The 16277-nt window shown below is 39.9% G+C and overlaps 1 protein-coding gene across 6 annotated transcripts in view; it reads right to left on the minus strand.

Annotated features, from left to right (window-relative positions):
* Nucleotides 1-16277, minus strand: part of cps1 (carbamoyl-phosphate synthase 1, mitochondrial) — a 65455-nt gene that overhangs the window by 16263 nt on the left and 32915 nt on the right. For 5 of the 6 annotated variants that reach the window (XM_080290611.1, XM_080290608.1, XM_080290610.1 and 2 more), the window contains exons 30-32: nucleotides 10416-10523; nucleotides 9584-9673; nucleotides 9018-9188 (exon numbers count right to left, since the gene is read on the minus strand). In XM_080290611.1, coding sequence (XP_080146737.1) covers nucleotides 9018-9188; nucleotides 9584-9673; nucleotides 10416-10523 — 369 coding nt within the window. Of the gene's footprint in view, nucleotides 1-9017; nucleotides 9189-9583; nucleotides 9674-10415; nucleotides 10524-11751; nucleotides 11980-16277 lie in introns of those variants that run through there. The other variant, XM_080290612.1, reaches the window with a different exon arrangement.

Raw genomic sequence — 16277 nt, forward strand, 5'->3', positions numbered from 1 at the left:
CTGTAAGGATTCTAGGAAACAAATAGTGCCTGGATAGTGTTCTTGGTAAAGCTGCACACTTACTGCCAACTAGGGGTAGGCCCTCTGAGGATTGTGTTATAAGTAGATAACTGGGGTGGTGTCAATACCATTAATGGGCAGTACCAAGTTACATAGCATTGGATCCTAGAGAACTTAATTGTTGCTGGTGTGAAACAAGTGTTCCTCGGTGCCATTTATCATTAGAACAGCTATAACACAGTAAAAGTTTCATCTTCATGGTGATGACCTTTATATTTTGGATATTTAATATAAATTTTGATGATACTGAGGGATTCAAATAATATAATTAAACGATTAAAAAATAAGAAAAGACTTTTTAAAACTTTGTGAAATGCAATTTAAAAAGAATGCAATTTCTGGTGAGGAATAAATTAGGACACTCCCACACGTAAAACACTTAAAATGGTTAAAATCCCACCGGTGTATCACGTCAGGTGCACATGATCAGTACGTCATTAACCAGCATTTTAAAGGAGCCTTGCCCTATTTAAACCTCAGATTTAGTTTGGTGTGCTCCTGACTGTTGAAGTGAGCGCTATGGTGAGATCTAAAGAGCTGTCTGATGCCCTCAGAAGATTGTGGCCACTTATGGGTTTGGTAAGGCATTCAAAAAGATCTCAAAAGAATTTGACATCAGCCATTCCACCATCCAAATGTTTACAAGTGTAAGACATTCAAAACACCTGCCAAGATTCCCAGGGCTGGCCGTGCGAGCATATTCATCCCCAGAGCAGAGCGCAAGATGCACAAAAATCCTAAAATGTCATCACAGGAACTGCAGCAGGCTCTGGCTACTGTCGATGTGAAAGTGCATGACTATCAGAAAGAAACTACACAAGTTTGACTTTCATGGTAGGTGTGCAAGGAGGAAACCTTTGCTCTCTAAGAGAAACATTAAGGCCAGACTGAAGTTTGCCAGAGCGAACGTAGAGAAAGACCATGACTTCTGGAATTATGTTCTTTGGACAAATGAGTCTAAAACGGAATTATTTGGACACCATGTTTGGCAAGAACCATCGCCTTAGATCGAAAAGCGTGGAAGATAATCGTTGGTCAAGCAAGAGAACCTGCGGCCCCTACAGCAGCGTACTGGTTGCGCGGCAGACCACCGCCGCTGGTCGCCCGCTAAGGACAAGAAGAAGTACGGCCTTCTAAGAAAAGAACCTCATACCAGCTGTGAAGCATGGAGGTGGCAGTATCCTAATTTGGGGATACTTTGTAGCAGCAGCACCTGCAGCCCCCCATAATAGGCTTCTCTCAATGACTATCGCCCTGTAGCCCTCACCTCAGTAGTGATGAAGTGCTTTGAACGCCTGGTCAGAGACTTCATCATTTCTTCACTACCAGACACACTGGACCCACTACAGTTCGCTTACCGTCCAAATCGTTCCACAGACGATGCCATCTCTCATCTCCTCCACACATCACTCACTCACTTGGACACTAGAAGGGGAATTATGTTAAAATGCTCTTCATAGACTACAGCTCTGCATTTAACACCATAATTCCCTCCACACTCACCACCAAGCTGGAGCATCTGGGACTCAGCTCATCTATGTGTAAGTGGATCTCCAACTTCCTAACTGGCAGACCACAGGCAGTAAGGATGGGCGGACATGTCTCAGCCTCCACCACTCTCAGCACTGGAGCCCCCCAGGGGTGTGTTCTGAGCCCCCTGCTGTACTCTTTGTACACATATGACTGTGTGGCCACTACCAGCTCCACCACCATCATCAAGTTTGCTGACAACACCGTCGTGGTGGGCCTGATCTCTGATAACAACGAGACGGCCTACCTGAAGGAGATTAGGAATCTGGAGAACTGGTGCCAGAGGAACAACCTCCTTCTAAACGTCAGTAAGACAAAGGAGCTGATAGTGGACTTCAGCACTGAGCAGGAGAGGAACTACCAGACCCCCGTCATCAACGAGTGCCCAGTGGAGAGAGTGGACAGCTTCAAATACCTCGGAGTTCACATCACGCAGGACCTGTCATGGTCCTGTCACATCAACACCGTGGTGAAAAAGGCCCGACAGCGTCTCTACCACCTCAGACGCTTGAGAGACTTCCAACTGCCCTCCAAGGTGCTCAGGAACTTTTACTCGTGCACCATAGAGAGCATCCTGGCGGGAAACATCTTAACCTGGTTCGGGAACAGCACCATGCAGGACAGACGAGCTCTACAGAGGGTTGTGCGGTCAGCTGAGCGCACCATCCGCTCCGAGCTCCCTGACCTGCACTCAATCTACAGCAGGCGGTGCTGGACCAAGGCCAGGAAGATCGTGAAGGACCTCAGCCATCCCAACAACAGACTGTTCTCTCTGCTGAGGTCAGGAAAGCGATTCTGCTCCCTGAAGACCAACACAGAGAGACTGAGGAGGAGCTTCTTCCCGCAGGCGATACGGTCTCTCAATCACACCACCACACAGTACTGACCCACACATACAGTTCTTACACACACACTGGACTTTCTGGACATTGTTTTTGCACACATTGTTTTTTTGCACAACACTGGTCACTATATTCTTCATTTCCGGTTAATACTTGTACAGCTGCTGTTATTGTGTATATATTTATTTAGATTTAGATTTCTTCATACATTCTTATATAGTTCTATATTGTGTATTTTGTTGTACAGTTATTTTATTTTCAACTTTAATTTATATATTTTATCTTATTCCTTCCCAGTTAAATTTACCCTTCATTCTAATTTGTGTTGTACAGTTATTTCATTTTTAACCTTAATTTATATTTTATTCCTTCTTAGTTAAATTTACCCTTTTTAATTTTTCATATTTATTTCCTATCTTATTCATAGCCTTTTCCTTTTTTGTTTTCTTTAGGTCACGAGCAGTTGTCCAAGCATTTCACTACATATCGTACTGTGTATGACTGTGTACGTGACAAATAAAATTTGAATTTGAATTTAATAGAATCCATCATGCATCTGACTGTGTATTGGGGGGTGCTTATAGAACATGTGAAACCATCTGTTAAAAAATTAAAGCCGAAGTGGAACTGGACACTGCAACATGACAATGACCCAAAGCATACCAGCAAATCCACCAAGGACTGGCTAAAAACTAAGTAGAGAGTCCTGGAATGGTCAAATCAAAGCCCTGATATTAATACCATTGAGATGCTGTGGGGTGACTTGAAACAGGTTGTACATGCAAGAAAACCCTCAAACATCTCACAGCAGAAAGAATTCTGCATTGAGGAGTGGGGCAAACTTTCTTCTGATCGTTGTCAAAGACTGGTAAAAAGCTACAAAAGGCGTCTCACTGAATTTATGTCAGCCAAAGGGGGCAACACTAGTTATTAGGGGGTAGGGTGTCCTAACTTTTTCCTCCATTAAAATACAAATTTTTGTTCATATCTTTTTTTGATGTGTAAAATGTTTTTAATTATTGTTGTTTAATTGCAATTAAGTCACTTTCTTTCCCAGTAATACATGAAAACATGATTGGACATTGATATGTGAACATTTCTTTAGAAAGAGCCACTTATTTAATTGGGTGTCCTAATTTTCTCACATGACTGTATGGTGCAGGTTGGCTCTGTTATGCTGCACCTCAGTCACCTCAGTGGTAAAGCTTGCTGGAAGGTGCTCTGACTGATCATCACTACCAATAAACCCCAGTTAATATTATTCCTGTGGTTCTCCAACCAGTAGTTGATATTTATACACATGTGTGAATAAAGGCAACACAACTGTGAAAAGCTGCACAGTCTAAAATGTTCTTTTCTTCTTTTTCATAAAATCACGCCACCAGCAGGGGAAACAGCAAAGCACACTTCTAATTTGAGAACCGTTTTTAGTTGAAAAGCTTGGAAGCATATAATTGGGCAAACTAGAAACCATTATAAGTTCTTCTTTTTTCTTTTAAAAGAACTGAAGGAAAAAAAATCTGTTTGGGCAAGATTTTTCTTACACTCACACACAGAAAAAATAAAAAACATCTGCCAAAATCAGAAGGGTAGCTGCTGTGCGTCTCAGTGGCATGCAAGACTTAAAAACAAAAAACAAAAAAGAAAACCACAAAACAAGTTTCTGCTAAGTTCAGGCTAAATTGGGTCACTCTCATGTTGAAAAAAAAAAAAAAAGAGCATGTGAAAGAAGATGAAAAAGAAGAACTATTTATCCCCCCCACCCAGAAAGCTGACCAGAATTCTTAAGGAAATCAATTAAAAAAATAAAATAAAAATCTGCCCTCGCAGATCACCTTATTATTAGGTATATCTGTTCAATTGCTTGTTGACATAAATCATTATTCATAATTATGTTACCATCTTAATGTATTTAGGCATGTAGACGTACTCAAGACGACCTGCTGAAGTTTAAGCGGAGCGTCAGAACAGTAAAAAACTATGGAATGGTTTTTGGTGTCTCACAGGCTGGTCTGAGTATTTTAGAATTTTGCAATGTACTGGCATTTTTGCACGCAGCCAACTGGTTCAAAATAAGAAAAAACGTCCAATGAGCAGCAGTTCAACTAGTTATTTTTACCTAGAGAAGCCAGGAATCAGAGGATAATGGCCATACTGCACAGAAGACATCTCTAAACGCACAACATGCCAAACCTTGAACCTTGTTTTCTTAGCACACTTTGGGGCCCTTAGTTCCCTACTAAGCATCATTTAAATAGCAGATCCTACGTAAGTACTAATCCTGGCCATGCACACTCCTTTATGACCACGTTGTACAGATCTTCAGTTTCCAGCAGAATAACACACTAATGTCACAAATCCCAAATCATCTCAGACTGGGATCCAATCCAAGGGAGCACCTTCGGGCTACGAGGTGTGTCTTGGATGTGCAATTGACAAATCAATAGCGACTGTGGAATGGCATCATGAGAGCATGGTCCAAAATCTCTGAGAAATGTTTTGAGCAACTTGATAATTTTATGCCATGAAGACTTGAGGCAGTAATGAAGGCAAAAATGGGGTCCAACCCAATACTAGCAAAGTGTCCCCAGTAAAGTGACCTTTCTGAGGTCACTTTCTGGCCAGGACTTTAAGATTGGCCACTCCTTCAAGCAGTCTCCACAACAAACCATAATCATTTTTGTACATTTTTAACAGTATGGACTAGTCATGCATGATAAAGGAGTAGACTAAAGCGTATATGTGGCCCCAAAATTCTGGTACCTGCATGTACCTAAAAATATGAAATATTTTGGAGCAGTTTGCACAGCACTTTAAAAAGCAGGAGCAATATTTGAGTGTTTAAAAATGACATAAAAGTAACCAAACACCAACTGGCAGATATACCTGTGCCACATGCTTTGGTGCCAGTATCATGAGTGTTACTAACATGACCTCCTCATATTTAAGTGTTTAAGAAAAGTGTAAGTCCAGCATGCTGTTTCAAGTGTACATTTTTCTCCTGGGTCATTAAGCTCACAAGAATTTGTCTTAGAAGTTACCATAATACAGTAATTCCCCATGGTCAGGGGACCAAGCATGTAGCAGCTGGAACTTACATTTCTTCAATAAATGGCTTTGAACCGGGGAGCGACACCAAACCATCATATCCTGCTCAAATGTTGTTTTCATGCTCTTTCTCCTCCTGGTATCATAAATACAAATGTGGTGTTATTCCTATGAGTTTGTATATGGAGACAGAAATGACACAATAGGGACTTGTTAGTGAAAATAAAAAAATAAAAATAAAGAAACATTGCTTCAAATGAGGGGCCTTCAGAGGGAAAACAGGCTGCAAGACTAAAGCTTGAGAGGGAATAAGACAGATAAATGACAGTGGTCTCTCTGGTGGTAATAACATGTGTCTTGTGATGATACAGTGAGGATAAAGGTGGTGAGAGGGGATATACTGATCAAACACACTTTAGGGCAATTTTTGCTGGATAAGGTTGTTTTTTTTTTTTCCACAATCACTCTGTCTGCAGTCAGGTTTGATGTTGTGGAAGAAACATGTTTAACAGGAAAAAAGAAAATTAGCTCTGCTTTGTTAAAACAACTCAAATGCACCGAGGCAAGGTTTCAAAGAAGTCCCATATCAGTCAGGGGGTATGAAGCCTGTGTCATATTCTCCAAATAAACTCTGGAAGTCTAAGCCTGGCGCGTTGAGAATTCAGAGCTCTGATTAATATTCCTTACCACCGCGCAGACTGGAAATTGAAAACTTTAGGTGGTGGGGAAGAGTTGGGGATTATGCCTGCGTGATTGGTTTCAAACTACAACCATTGTTACAGCAGCTCTGTTGTAATTAGAGAGAGAAATTACTTCAGAAAAAATAGCTTTTGAACAGCTGGCGACACGTAAACGCTCTCATACCCAGTCTAAGAAGTAAGCCTCCCAGTTGGTATGAGAAAGCCAGGTACTATTCTCCTCATCATGCCTAGGTATAACGATGAAGGAGTAATTGCTGTCTTTGTTATGTGAGCCAACGCAAGCTGTATTAGTGCAGCCTGCAGTACGTATAACAATACCATACATGTAAGGCTCTAAACGCGAACTCATTTACAAACCACACAGGATAAGGATATGGCAGTTAGGTATTTTTAAGGAAAGGTAAATGACTCTTTCACACAAAACACTTGTTCCCTTTAAAGTCACCATTGTGTTTGTGGTCTGATGCAAACTACAGGGGTTATAGGAGACCGCTAGAGAAATCTGTGAAATAGTGCAACCTGAAGCTCAGTGACAGCGAACTACCACAGTATCGTTGACTTGCCCTGCCCATTTGCAAAACAGAGAAGCTTCACCTCCATTTGTCCAAACTGGTGTTTCTGAGACAGCCAAAATATGCAATATACTATACTCTATCAAATTATACTGTTTGTTCATAATACAAGATGATGTTACAAGATTATACCTTGTAATGTTAAAAACACTGGTTTCTCTCAGCACTGTTGCCTCACAGAAAGACCCCGGCCTGATGGTGGAATCGAACTCAGGACCTTCTTGCTGTGTGGAGTTTGCATGTTCTCCCCATGTTTGTGTGGGTTATCTCTGGGTACTCCGGCTCCCTCGCACAGTCCAAAGACATGCAGTTAGTGGCATGCAGTTAATGGTGATAGGTGAATGTAAGTGAGAATGGTTGTCTGTGTCTATGTGTTAACCCTGCGACAGATTGGCAACCTGTCCAGGGTGTACCCTGCCTCTTGCCCTAAGACAGCTGGGATAGGCTCCAGCCCCCCTGCAACCCTGAATGGATAAGCAGTAGAGAAAGAATGAATGGATACTATTTTCTTATGGCCCTAAAACCCAAAAGTCAGGATTATTAAGTGGAAAAAAAAAAAAAAAAAAAAATAAAAAAAAAAGGGGGGGGGGGAAATGAAAAAGAAAAGAAAGCTGGTGTTAAGCTTGATCTCAAAATAAACAGCTGCATTTTATAACACCACAGCACAAATACTGTTGCTACTCAATTTAAAGAGGCTTTCAGTGTGCAAATAGAATGAAATTCAGAAGAACTAAATCATTTTTAATTCATTTGTTGCACTTTAGAGTGTTAACAATGACTATCTGTGTAATTTCTCAAGCCAGAGAGCTAACAACATGTTTTGGCCTGAAGTGTCAGGCGACTGCTTTAATGTACACACATAAACACAAAAGTGACATCTGAAGAATTTCCTGCAAGCGCATAATGGAACCATGGTTAAATTTCTATTACATTAGTGTGTACAGACTCTAATGGGCATGGGCTGAAATAATGAAAAATAAAAGCGGTTCCTTTGTCTGCTCAGCTATTCCATTTTTTCCTGCACAGAATGACACTGAACACACAATTACACAAGTGCGTTGACAGCATTTGTGCCCACTAGCAGCAAAATGGGCTGAGCACAGGGTTCCATGGGCACACTGAAGAGAGTCCTGAGTACTGCCAGACTGGAGGGAAAAAAACAAAAAAACAAAAACAAAACCACTACAAAAAGCAGAAGGGCTGAAAACAGGGTCACCCGACTCTTCGCATTGACAGCTGATGACCAAAGGAGAATTTAGGGCAGGCACTTAGGCTGACCGGAGCAGCACTTGGGACATTTTGGCTGATCACAGGAGCTACTCTGTGGCCTCCTGTGGGTTGAATCACAGGGCTACTTGGGCTGCTCAACAATAGCAACAGTTTATGTCAAAACCTTGCAAGCCTGGTATCCCAGGTGGTTAATTTTGTAGACCTCCTTGGACAGAGGCACCGCTTGGCACCAGGCAAACTTTACACTACAGCAATGGAAAAGTTTGCAATGAGAATCAGAGAGACCACACATCCCTAAGGGGGCCCCACCTGACTCCAGTCGCTCCCACTGCAAGTGGCGTTTCTGATTCTGTTTAAACGAACGTAATGAGTGAGGCTAGCCAGTGAAAAAAAGAAGAAGAGTTAACCTTCTGAGAGTGAAGAAAAAGGAAGACAGCAGTGAATAGAGCTGATAACAATTAAATATAGCTTTAAACACTGAATGGTCGTACTCTCTCCCGCTCTCCATATTATACATTATTGAGCTACACACGTCTGTTGCTACCACGGACGTCGCACGCTCGTACGTCATTGTCATGAGACACTCTCACAAACAAAATCACGGTTTAGTAACGCAGTAATGCAGCATGCTTACGGGAAAGTAACAGTATTCTAATTACTCTTTTAAAATAGTAATCCCTTACTTTACTCATTACTTGAAAAAAGTAATCGGCCCATCTCTGGTCCTAACACCATTTTACTATCAGTACTTTATTAAAATTTATTAATACTATCAATTAATTCGACCAACTATGAGAGGTTAGTAAGCTGTTATAGCCTACATTGCTTTTCCATTCTTCATGCTTGGACACAAAGACTTACAGAGAGTTGCAATTGTGTTTCCTCACTTATGCTTTCTTTTTTTAAAACTCATTTTGTCTATAATCCAATCCATTCTCTCTGCACCCTGAAAAACATCAAAATAACAAACAAAAACATTCAAAGAAAGCCAGTCGTGCATTTCCCAGCTGTAAGCTGTAAGTTTTCCTTCTTACTTTGATTCCAACGTAGTGCACGGGAATGATGGGTTTATCGAGCGAGGGAAGGCTGGCCTCATCCAAAGGCTCTCCCACCATCACTTTGGTTGCCACGTTGATAAAGTCGACACCAATTGTTTTGGATACAAAAGGGAAGGAGCGTGACGCTCGCAGATTGCATTCGATCACCTACAGGATGCAATATACAAAAATATAGTCATCTGAAAAAAGTTTTTTTTTTCTTTTTTTTAAAAAATAAAAATAAGAAAAACCGATTCTTTCAGTATACCATTAACTTTAAATTAAGGTTACTTAGATAAATAGAAATATATAGATTACAAATGCATAAATATACTATACAAATGGCCAGATTAGATACACACACATACACACAAATAGTGGGCGTGCATGTGCGCTGTGGCTGAACACCAAAGCTGAAGGCAAGGTTGATTATTAATTCGGCCAGCTTTGCCAACCATTTTAAACAACAGGGGATTTCATTTTGTGAGTGAATTGCATTAGCTGAAACCAGGTGTGAAAATGTCAATCTGTCTTTTTAGTCACACACTGAGAGATATACCTACCATGACATCATTGCCTTTAACCAGAAATTGAGTGTTAAATGGCCCAGAAATTTCAAATGCGTGCGCGATTTTTCGGGTGGCAATTTTAACCTAAAAGAAGGAGGAGGAGAAGACGAAGGGGAAAAAAAACCACACACTTAAAAATCAAATAAGACTGTTTCAGTTTGAACACAAATGGAGAACATTCAAAGCATAAAGTGCAAGGTAAACTGCTTACTCAACATGGATTAAGAAAAAAAAAAACCCAGTTTGAATCACTAAAGCTGCTTTCCATTCTGCCAGTTTTGATTTCCTTTTTTAAAAATTTTTTTTTATTTATTTATTTATTTTTTAATGGACAGATGCACCCTTTTCATCAGGATACATTTTATTGATTGGTTGCATTTTCTGCTTATTCACACTGTTGTGTTTGTAACAACAAACAGGGATGGCAGTACCAGCTCTGGTTCTAACATAACGACATGTGCATGGGGCTGGAAAAGACCTAAAGCAAGAGACACATATGAAAAGCTCATTTTGTACCTAAAACTGCAGGACTTAAAGTAATTAGTACAAAAGAATATAATATTCCAAGGCACATCCCCCCTCACTTAGCTATAAATGTGAAACTAGCTTTAAATAAATATCATAAAAAAAAAAAAATTCAACAGATGATCGACTGTTTTGTAGACTGTTTCTTAAACCATTTGAATTATGGTCTCAATCTGGAAATTTGTTGAACACTAAATAATTTCTTTATATGTCATTTTTTGTGTGTCTATAACACACTGGACACTTTCTACAAGGGAATATGCAATGTGCACCGTGTCAACTTTAAGGTGACTTAACTGACCTTTTCCTGTGCCCCTTGGCTAATGGTCTGTGTTGGCAGCATTAGGGTAGCATCTCCAGAGTGCACCCCAGCATCTTCCACGTGCTCTGTTATGGCATGAACCAAAACCTAAAAAGACACACCCGAACGCATGCAGAAACATTAACGGAGTAAACTGGGCACAGAATAACATTTGCAAGCAGCTCACAGCTCTAATAAGACACAAAAATATCTGTTCAAAGCAAATACTCCTTTCACAGCCTTGGTCTGTTGACCAAGAGGAAGTTTCCAAATTTGAGGAAAATCGCCTCCAGATTTGATGTTTTCATACATACAGTATGCCACAACAGAAAACTGTAGCATTAACGTACAGGGAGCCACCTTGACGATGACGACTGCTGCATTGTGCATGTGGGAGAAACAAATAAATTCAGCAAGGTCAACACTGTTTGAGACAAAGGCCTTGTATTTGTTGAAACAATGTACATTGATATAACTATGTCTGAATAACTTCCAAAATTTCACCCAAAGGAAAGAAGATCTATATTGCCAAGCCACTCTGTATGTGTGTGAGTGCGTGTGCGGGTCTGTAAATGAGCTGCCGTGTCATTAGCTCATTTAAACTGCTGCTAACCACGGCATTCATTAACACTCTTCAGATAGAGCCTGTAATTAATACGTATTATCTCTGACTTTTTTACTCTCCCCCACACATACGCACACAGTCTAGCTTCAAGTAATGAGTCCTGTTTGGTATTCAATGAATGGACAGCTTGTTAATGTGATACTGAAGATAAAGAAGGGTCTGTATTCAGAGAAAGCAGAGTGAGAAAATCTACCATACAACTGAAGAGCCCACGTTCAAAATGACACCCTTGAAAGGACTCTCACAGTCTAAACAATAGAAAAATAGACAAGGCGTTCAGGACAATTACCTTGGTGGCTCCTTCGCCTACTGCAGCTTAAACTGCAGATACAGTTATACAAGAATTAAAAAGTTAGACCACCAGCTTGTACTTTAATGTGAAATTACTGTAGCACTATGTAGTGTTTTCGTCTGCAAGGTCAGATTCATATGTAGGTGTCAGAGGTCAACGCTCACCTTACGTTTACTTTAAATGGGGTGGCGTCATGCATTGTGGATCCATTTCTCCACTCAGTGGTAATTAATAATAATAATTTAAAAAAAAATCTTTTCAAGCCAAATTGCTTGTATTCAACTCCTCTAGCTTCATCCCTAGACAGTCAAATTACCGTATTAAATAAGGTGCGGGCAAGTTGGCATCAGCATGGAGGAGATGATCACTTCAGTGAACACTCAGAATAATATGATATGAAAAATTACAGAATATGCAGGTCAATGTTTGTTTTTTTTTATTAGGTAAATGCATTAGAGAAACATGCACTCCAGGCCTCGAGGGCTGGTGTCCTGCAGGTTTTAGATGTGTCCTTGATCCAACACAGCTGATTTAAATGGCTAAATGACCTCCTCAACATGTCTTGGAGTTCTTCGGAGGCCTGGGAATGAGAATGGATTCAGGTGTGTTGACCCAGGGTGAGATCTAAAACCTGCAGGACAAATGGTCTGAAGAAAAAAAAAAAAAAAAAAAAAATCAGGTGAGCAACAGTTCTCTGGAACACTAGAAAAATGTTGCTTAAATGGTAGGGTCATGTTGCCATAAACAACATGAAAGCATGGATCCATCCTGTCTTGTATCTTTTTCAGACCATAAATTAGTTTTATTCAATGCTAGTCTCCCACTATACAAAAATAAACAAAACCGCTCAATTACTTTTAGAAATATTAGGGGCATTGATCTATCAGCTCTTTCCCATGGCATTAATAACTTACCTACCATTGATGCCTCAGCTTCCATAGACGACCTGGTATCTCACTATAACAATGAACTCATCAACCTCTTAGATACCTTGGCTCCCCAAAAAACTCGAACAGTTTCTTTCTCTCGCTCTGCGCCATGGTACTCATCTGAACTTCGCCAACTTAAAGCTACTGGACGCCGCCTAGAACGTCTCTCCAGGAAAACGGGACTTACTATTCACAAGGACATGTATCTCAGTCATATACAACACTATAAAGAAGCTATTCATCCTGCTAAATCTGCTTACTACACCTGTTATTGAATCTGCTGAAGGAAACACTCTCACTTTGTTTTCTACATTGCATAATATTGTTAAACCCCCAGATACCTTTGCCATACATACACACTCTGCCACCGTTTACAACAAATTTATGATTTTTTTTTTTAACACCAAGATTGAGAATCTTCATCAACAATTGCCCTCGTACTGTGAAATGGTCAATTGTTCTATCTGCATTTTTTGTCCTTCTCAGCTGTCATCCTCTCTATCCAATTTTGAACTTCCCACAATAACTCAGCTATCTTCCATAATTACTAACTTAAAGTCATCATCACGTAAACTTGATCCACTGCCTACAAATCTTGTTAAACTCTTATTCCCGTCTCTTGCCCCACTGATTGCTAATATCGTACACTCCTCTCTTATATCTGGTTCTGTTCCTTCTTCTCTTAAAACAATAACTCCAATACTGGAAAAAAAAAATGGTTCAGATCCCTCCAATCTAAATAATTTCAGGCCAATTTCAAATCTCCCTTTCCTAGCAAAAATTCTTGAAAAGATAGTGGCTGCACAGGTTCATCATCATCTCATTGGAAATAACTTGTACGAACAGTTTCAGTCCAGCTTCCGTTCATGTCACAGTACAGAAACAGCCCTAGTAAAATTCACCAATGATCTTTTGCTTGCAGCTGATTCTGGATCTCCCACCGCATCCTCCTTCACAGATTAGCATCTATTGGCATCAATGGTACAGTACTCGCCTGGTTTACTTCTCATCTCTCTGGCCGCTCATAGTTTGTTCAATTACTCCCTCACAGATCAGTATCTACTCCAGTTAATTCCGGTGTACCCCAAGGCTCTGACCTGGGTCCTTTACTTTTTAATCATCTATCTCCTACCCCTAGGTAATATTTTTAGGAAGCATAACATCCAGTTTCACTGCTACGCAGATGACACCCAGCTCTACCCATCCTCCAAACCCACAGCTACTCTCCCACCCACATCCATTTCTGACTGTTTAATTGAAATCAAGGTCTGGTTTACTCACAACTTTCTTAAACTTACTGGCAATAAAACAGAATTCATTTTAATAGGCACCAGATCAAAACTGACTACAGTTCCAACCAGTCTTTCGTTATCCATTGATAACTGTTGTCACACCCTCCCCTCAGGTTAAGAGTCTTGGTGTCATTCTCGATAGCACTCTGTCCTTCACAGCACATATAATATCACTCGGTCTTCCTACTTTCATCTCCGTAATATTAACCGTCTTCGTCCCTCACTCACACGACACAGTACCGCCATACTTGTCAATCTCGGCTGGATTACTGTAATTCTCTTCTGTATGATTTACCTCATAAATCCCTCCATAAACTGCAGTTGGTTCAAAATACAGCTGCTCGTATTATTTCCAGAACTAGATACACTGAACATATAACACCTGTTCTTAAACAGCTCCATTGGCTCCCAATTCACCTCCGTGTCAATTTCAAGATCCTGCTTCTCACTTTCAAACCGCTTCATAACTTTGCTCCTCCATATCTATCCGATCTTCTCCATACATACTCACCCCCTCGTACACTCCGCTCTTCTTCAGCTTCCCTTCTGTCAGTTCCACCTGCTCGCCTGACTACCATGGGACTCAGAGCCTTTAGTTGTTCTGCCGCGAGACTTTGGATGCACTTCCACTTGCTCTACAGACCACACACTGTCTCACCACTTTTAAATCACTACTCAAAACCCATCTGTTTAGAATTGCATACACCTGATCTGTCTTAGGACATTTTTACCTTGCTCAGTTTTTATATTTGCTTTGATACTTTTATGACTGTTTGTGTCTAAATTTTATCTACCGTGTTTGCTATATATACACATTTTTCTTATGTTTTTATGGTATTGTTTACGTGCTACTGTAAGGTGACCTTGAGGGTCTGAAAGGCGCCTAAAAATAAAATGTATTATTATTATTATTATTATTATTATTATTATTATATTACTTTGTACAAAAACTGTTTCATTATATTTCATATATATATATATAAAATTGTATTATGTAATTGTAATAATAATATAATATAGCTTCATAATGATTACAGGACATCAGACTACTTGTTCTTATTGCTTAATAATGCAGAATTATCATATAGAAATAAAAAAAACTTGAAGTTGTGCCTATTTGAACACCTTGCCTGCCTGCAGCACTAAAGGACTCCGTAAGAGACGTCTGTCTCACCCTAGCAGCACCTGTCCCTCTCCTCCTCTTCAGTTCGCCTCAACATACGCTCGTCATATTCTGTGATATGATTTACTCTGAGGTGTTTGACAAGGTTAGTGGTGTTGCCACAACACCTCACTGTCTTGCCACATGTATCGCAAACTGCGTCTCGGCTGTTTGTGGAGGTAAAATATGTCCACGCATGACTCTGTTTACGCTCAGCCATTGTTGTTCGTGTGCACGCCAAGGGGCTGCGACACATTTATACAGCCGTATTTCGCATATGACTATGAAAGGCGTAAGAGGAAGTAGTTCCTTCCAATATAGATGATCCGAATGATATAGTTTCTTTCCACTGTGTTCCTGGTAATGATAAACTACAAATTTACCCCAAAGTACTAAAATATTGATATTTTAATATGAGAATCGATTCTAGAGCATAAATTACTGGTATCGGAAGAATCAATATCGATCCGCACACCACTAGTAATATTTTCTTGCCACACTCCGTAGTACCAGCTAAATATTGTTTAACTGCCACAACCTACGTAAATGTTTCTTATTGACAGTTTCCTTTATGACCACTGTTTACCTGATTACTGCTTCCAGCAAGATAATGCACCATGTCACAGATCTCAAATCAACTTAAACTGGCTTCTTGAACAACGTAATGAGTTCACGGCCTCTATACTCAACAGATCTCAATCCAATAGACCACCTTTGGGATGTGGTAGAAGATTTGTTGGCTGCACACAAATCTGCAGCTGAGGAATGTTTCCACAACACTGTTGAATTGATGCCATGAAGAATTAAGGCTGTTCTGAAGGCAAAAAGGGGGTCTAACACAGTACTAACAAGGTGTACCTAATATAGTGTACATCCAGTGCATAACTGACCTTTCTGATATTGCATTAACTGGACTGCACTTTGAATTAGAGTTTTCCTTCAAGCAGTCATTGGAACAAGCCAAGTTGTGCATAGTTATTGTATGTGCATGTCATACATGACAGTAACAACGCAGCAGTTCAATCCAGTAACAAAGCAATGGAAAACTAAATCTGTGTGAACTGTCAGATTTAAAAGTCAGTATGTTGAAGCAGAATCATTTAAAAGTATCCTTAACTGATCCAATATAAATAGAAAAAATAATTTAGTACCACCATTTTCCTGTACTTTGGTTTTAATATATTCCATTCTTCCCATCAGATCTATCTGGGCTGTGATGTTTTTCATACAAGATGAATGAGATTAGCTCCACTTTATTTTTCTTCTAAGCTCAATATATCTGTCCTACCTCTCAGTTTAAACTAAGGAATAATGGAAGACTGAATAATGCCAGGCTATAGAGATGAATAAAAATGTTGTGAATACTATAAATGAATATATGTTTAAAAAAAAAAAAAGTACTGTCAATATAAATAAAAAACTGAGTCCAGAACATTAGGACAGGTCATATTTTAAACAACACCACACACTGTTTAAATAGTCGGGTACTTTGTGTGAGCACTGTAAGAACCTCATAATTAAACACTTAGCACATGTTGTATATTTAGCCTGTATTGCCAGTA

The sequence above is a fragment of the Astatotilapia calliptera genome, chromosome 16, assembly GCF_964374335.1.
Source record: "Astatotilapia calliptera chromosome 16, fAstCal68.1, whole genome shotgun sequence".
NCBI lineage: Eukaryota > Metazoa > Chordata > Actinopteri > Cichliformes > Cichlidae > Astatotilapia > Astatotilapia calliptera.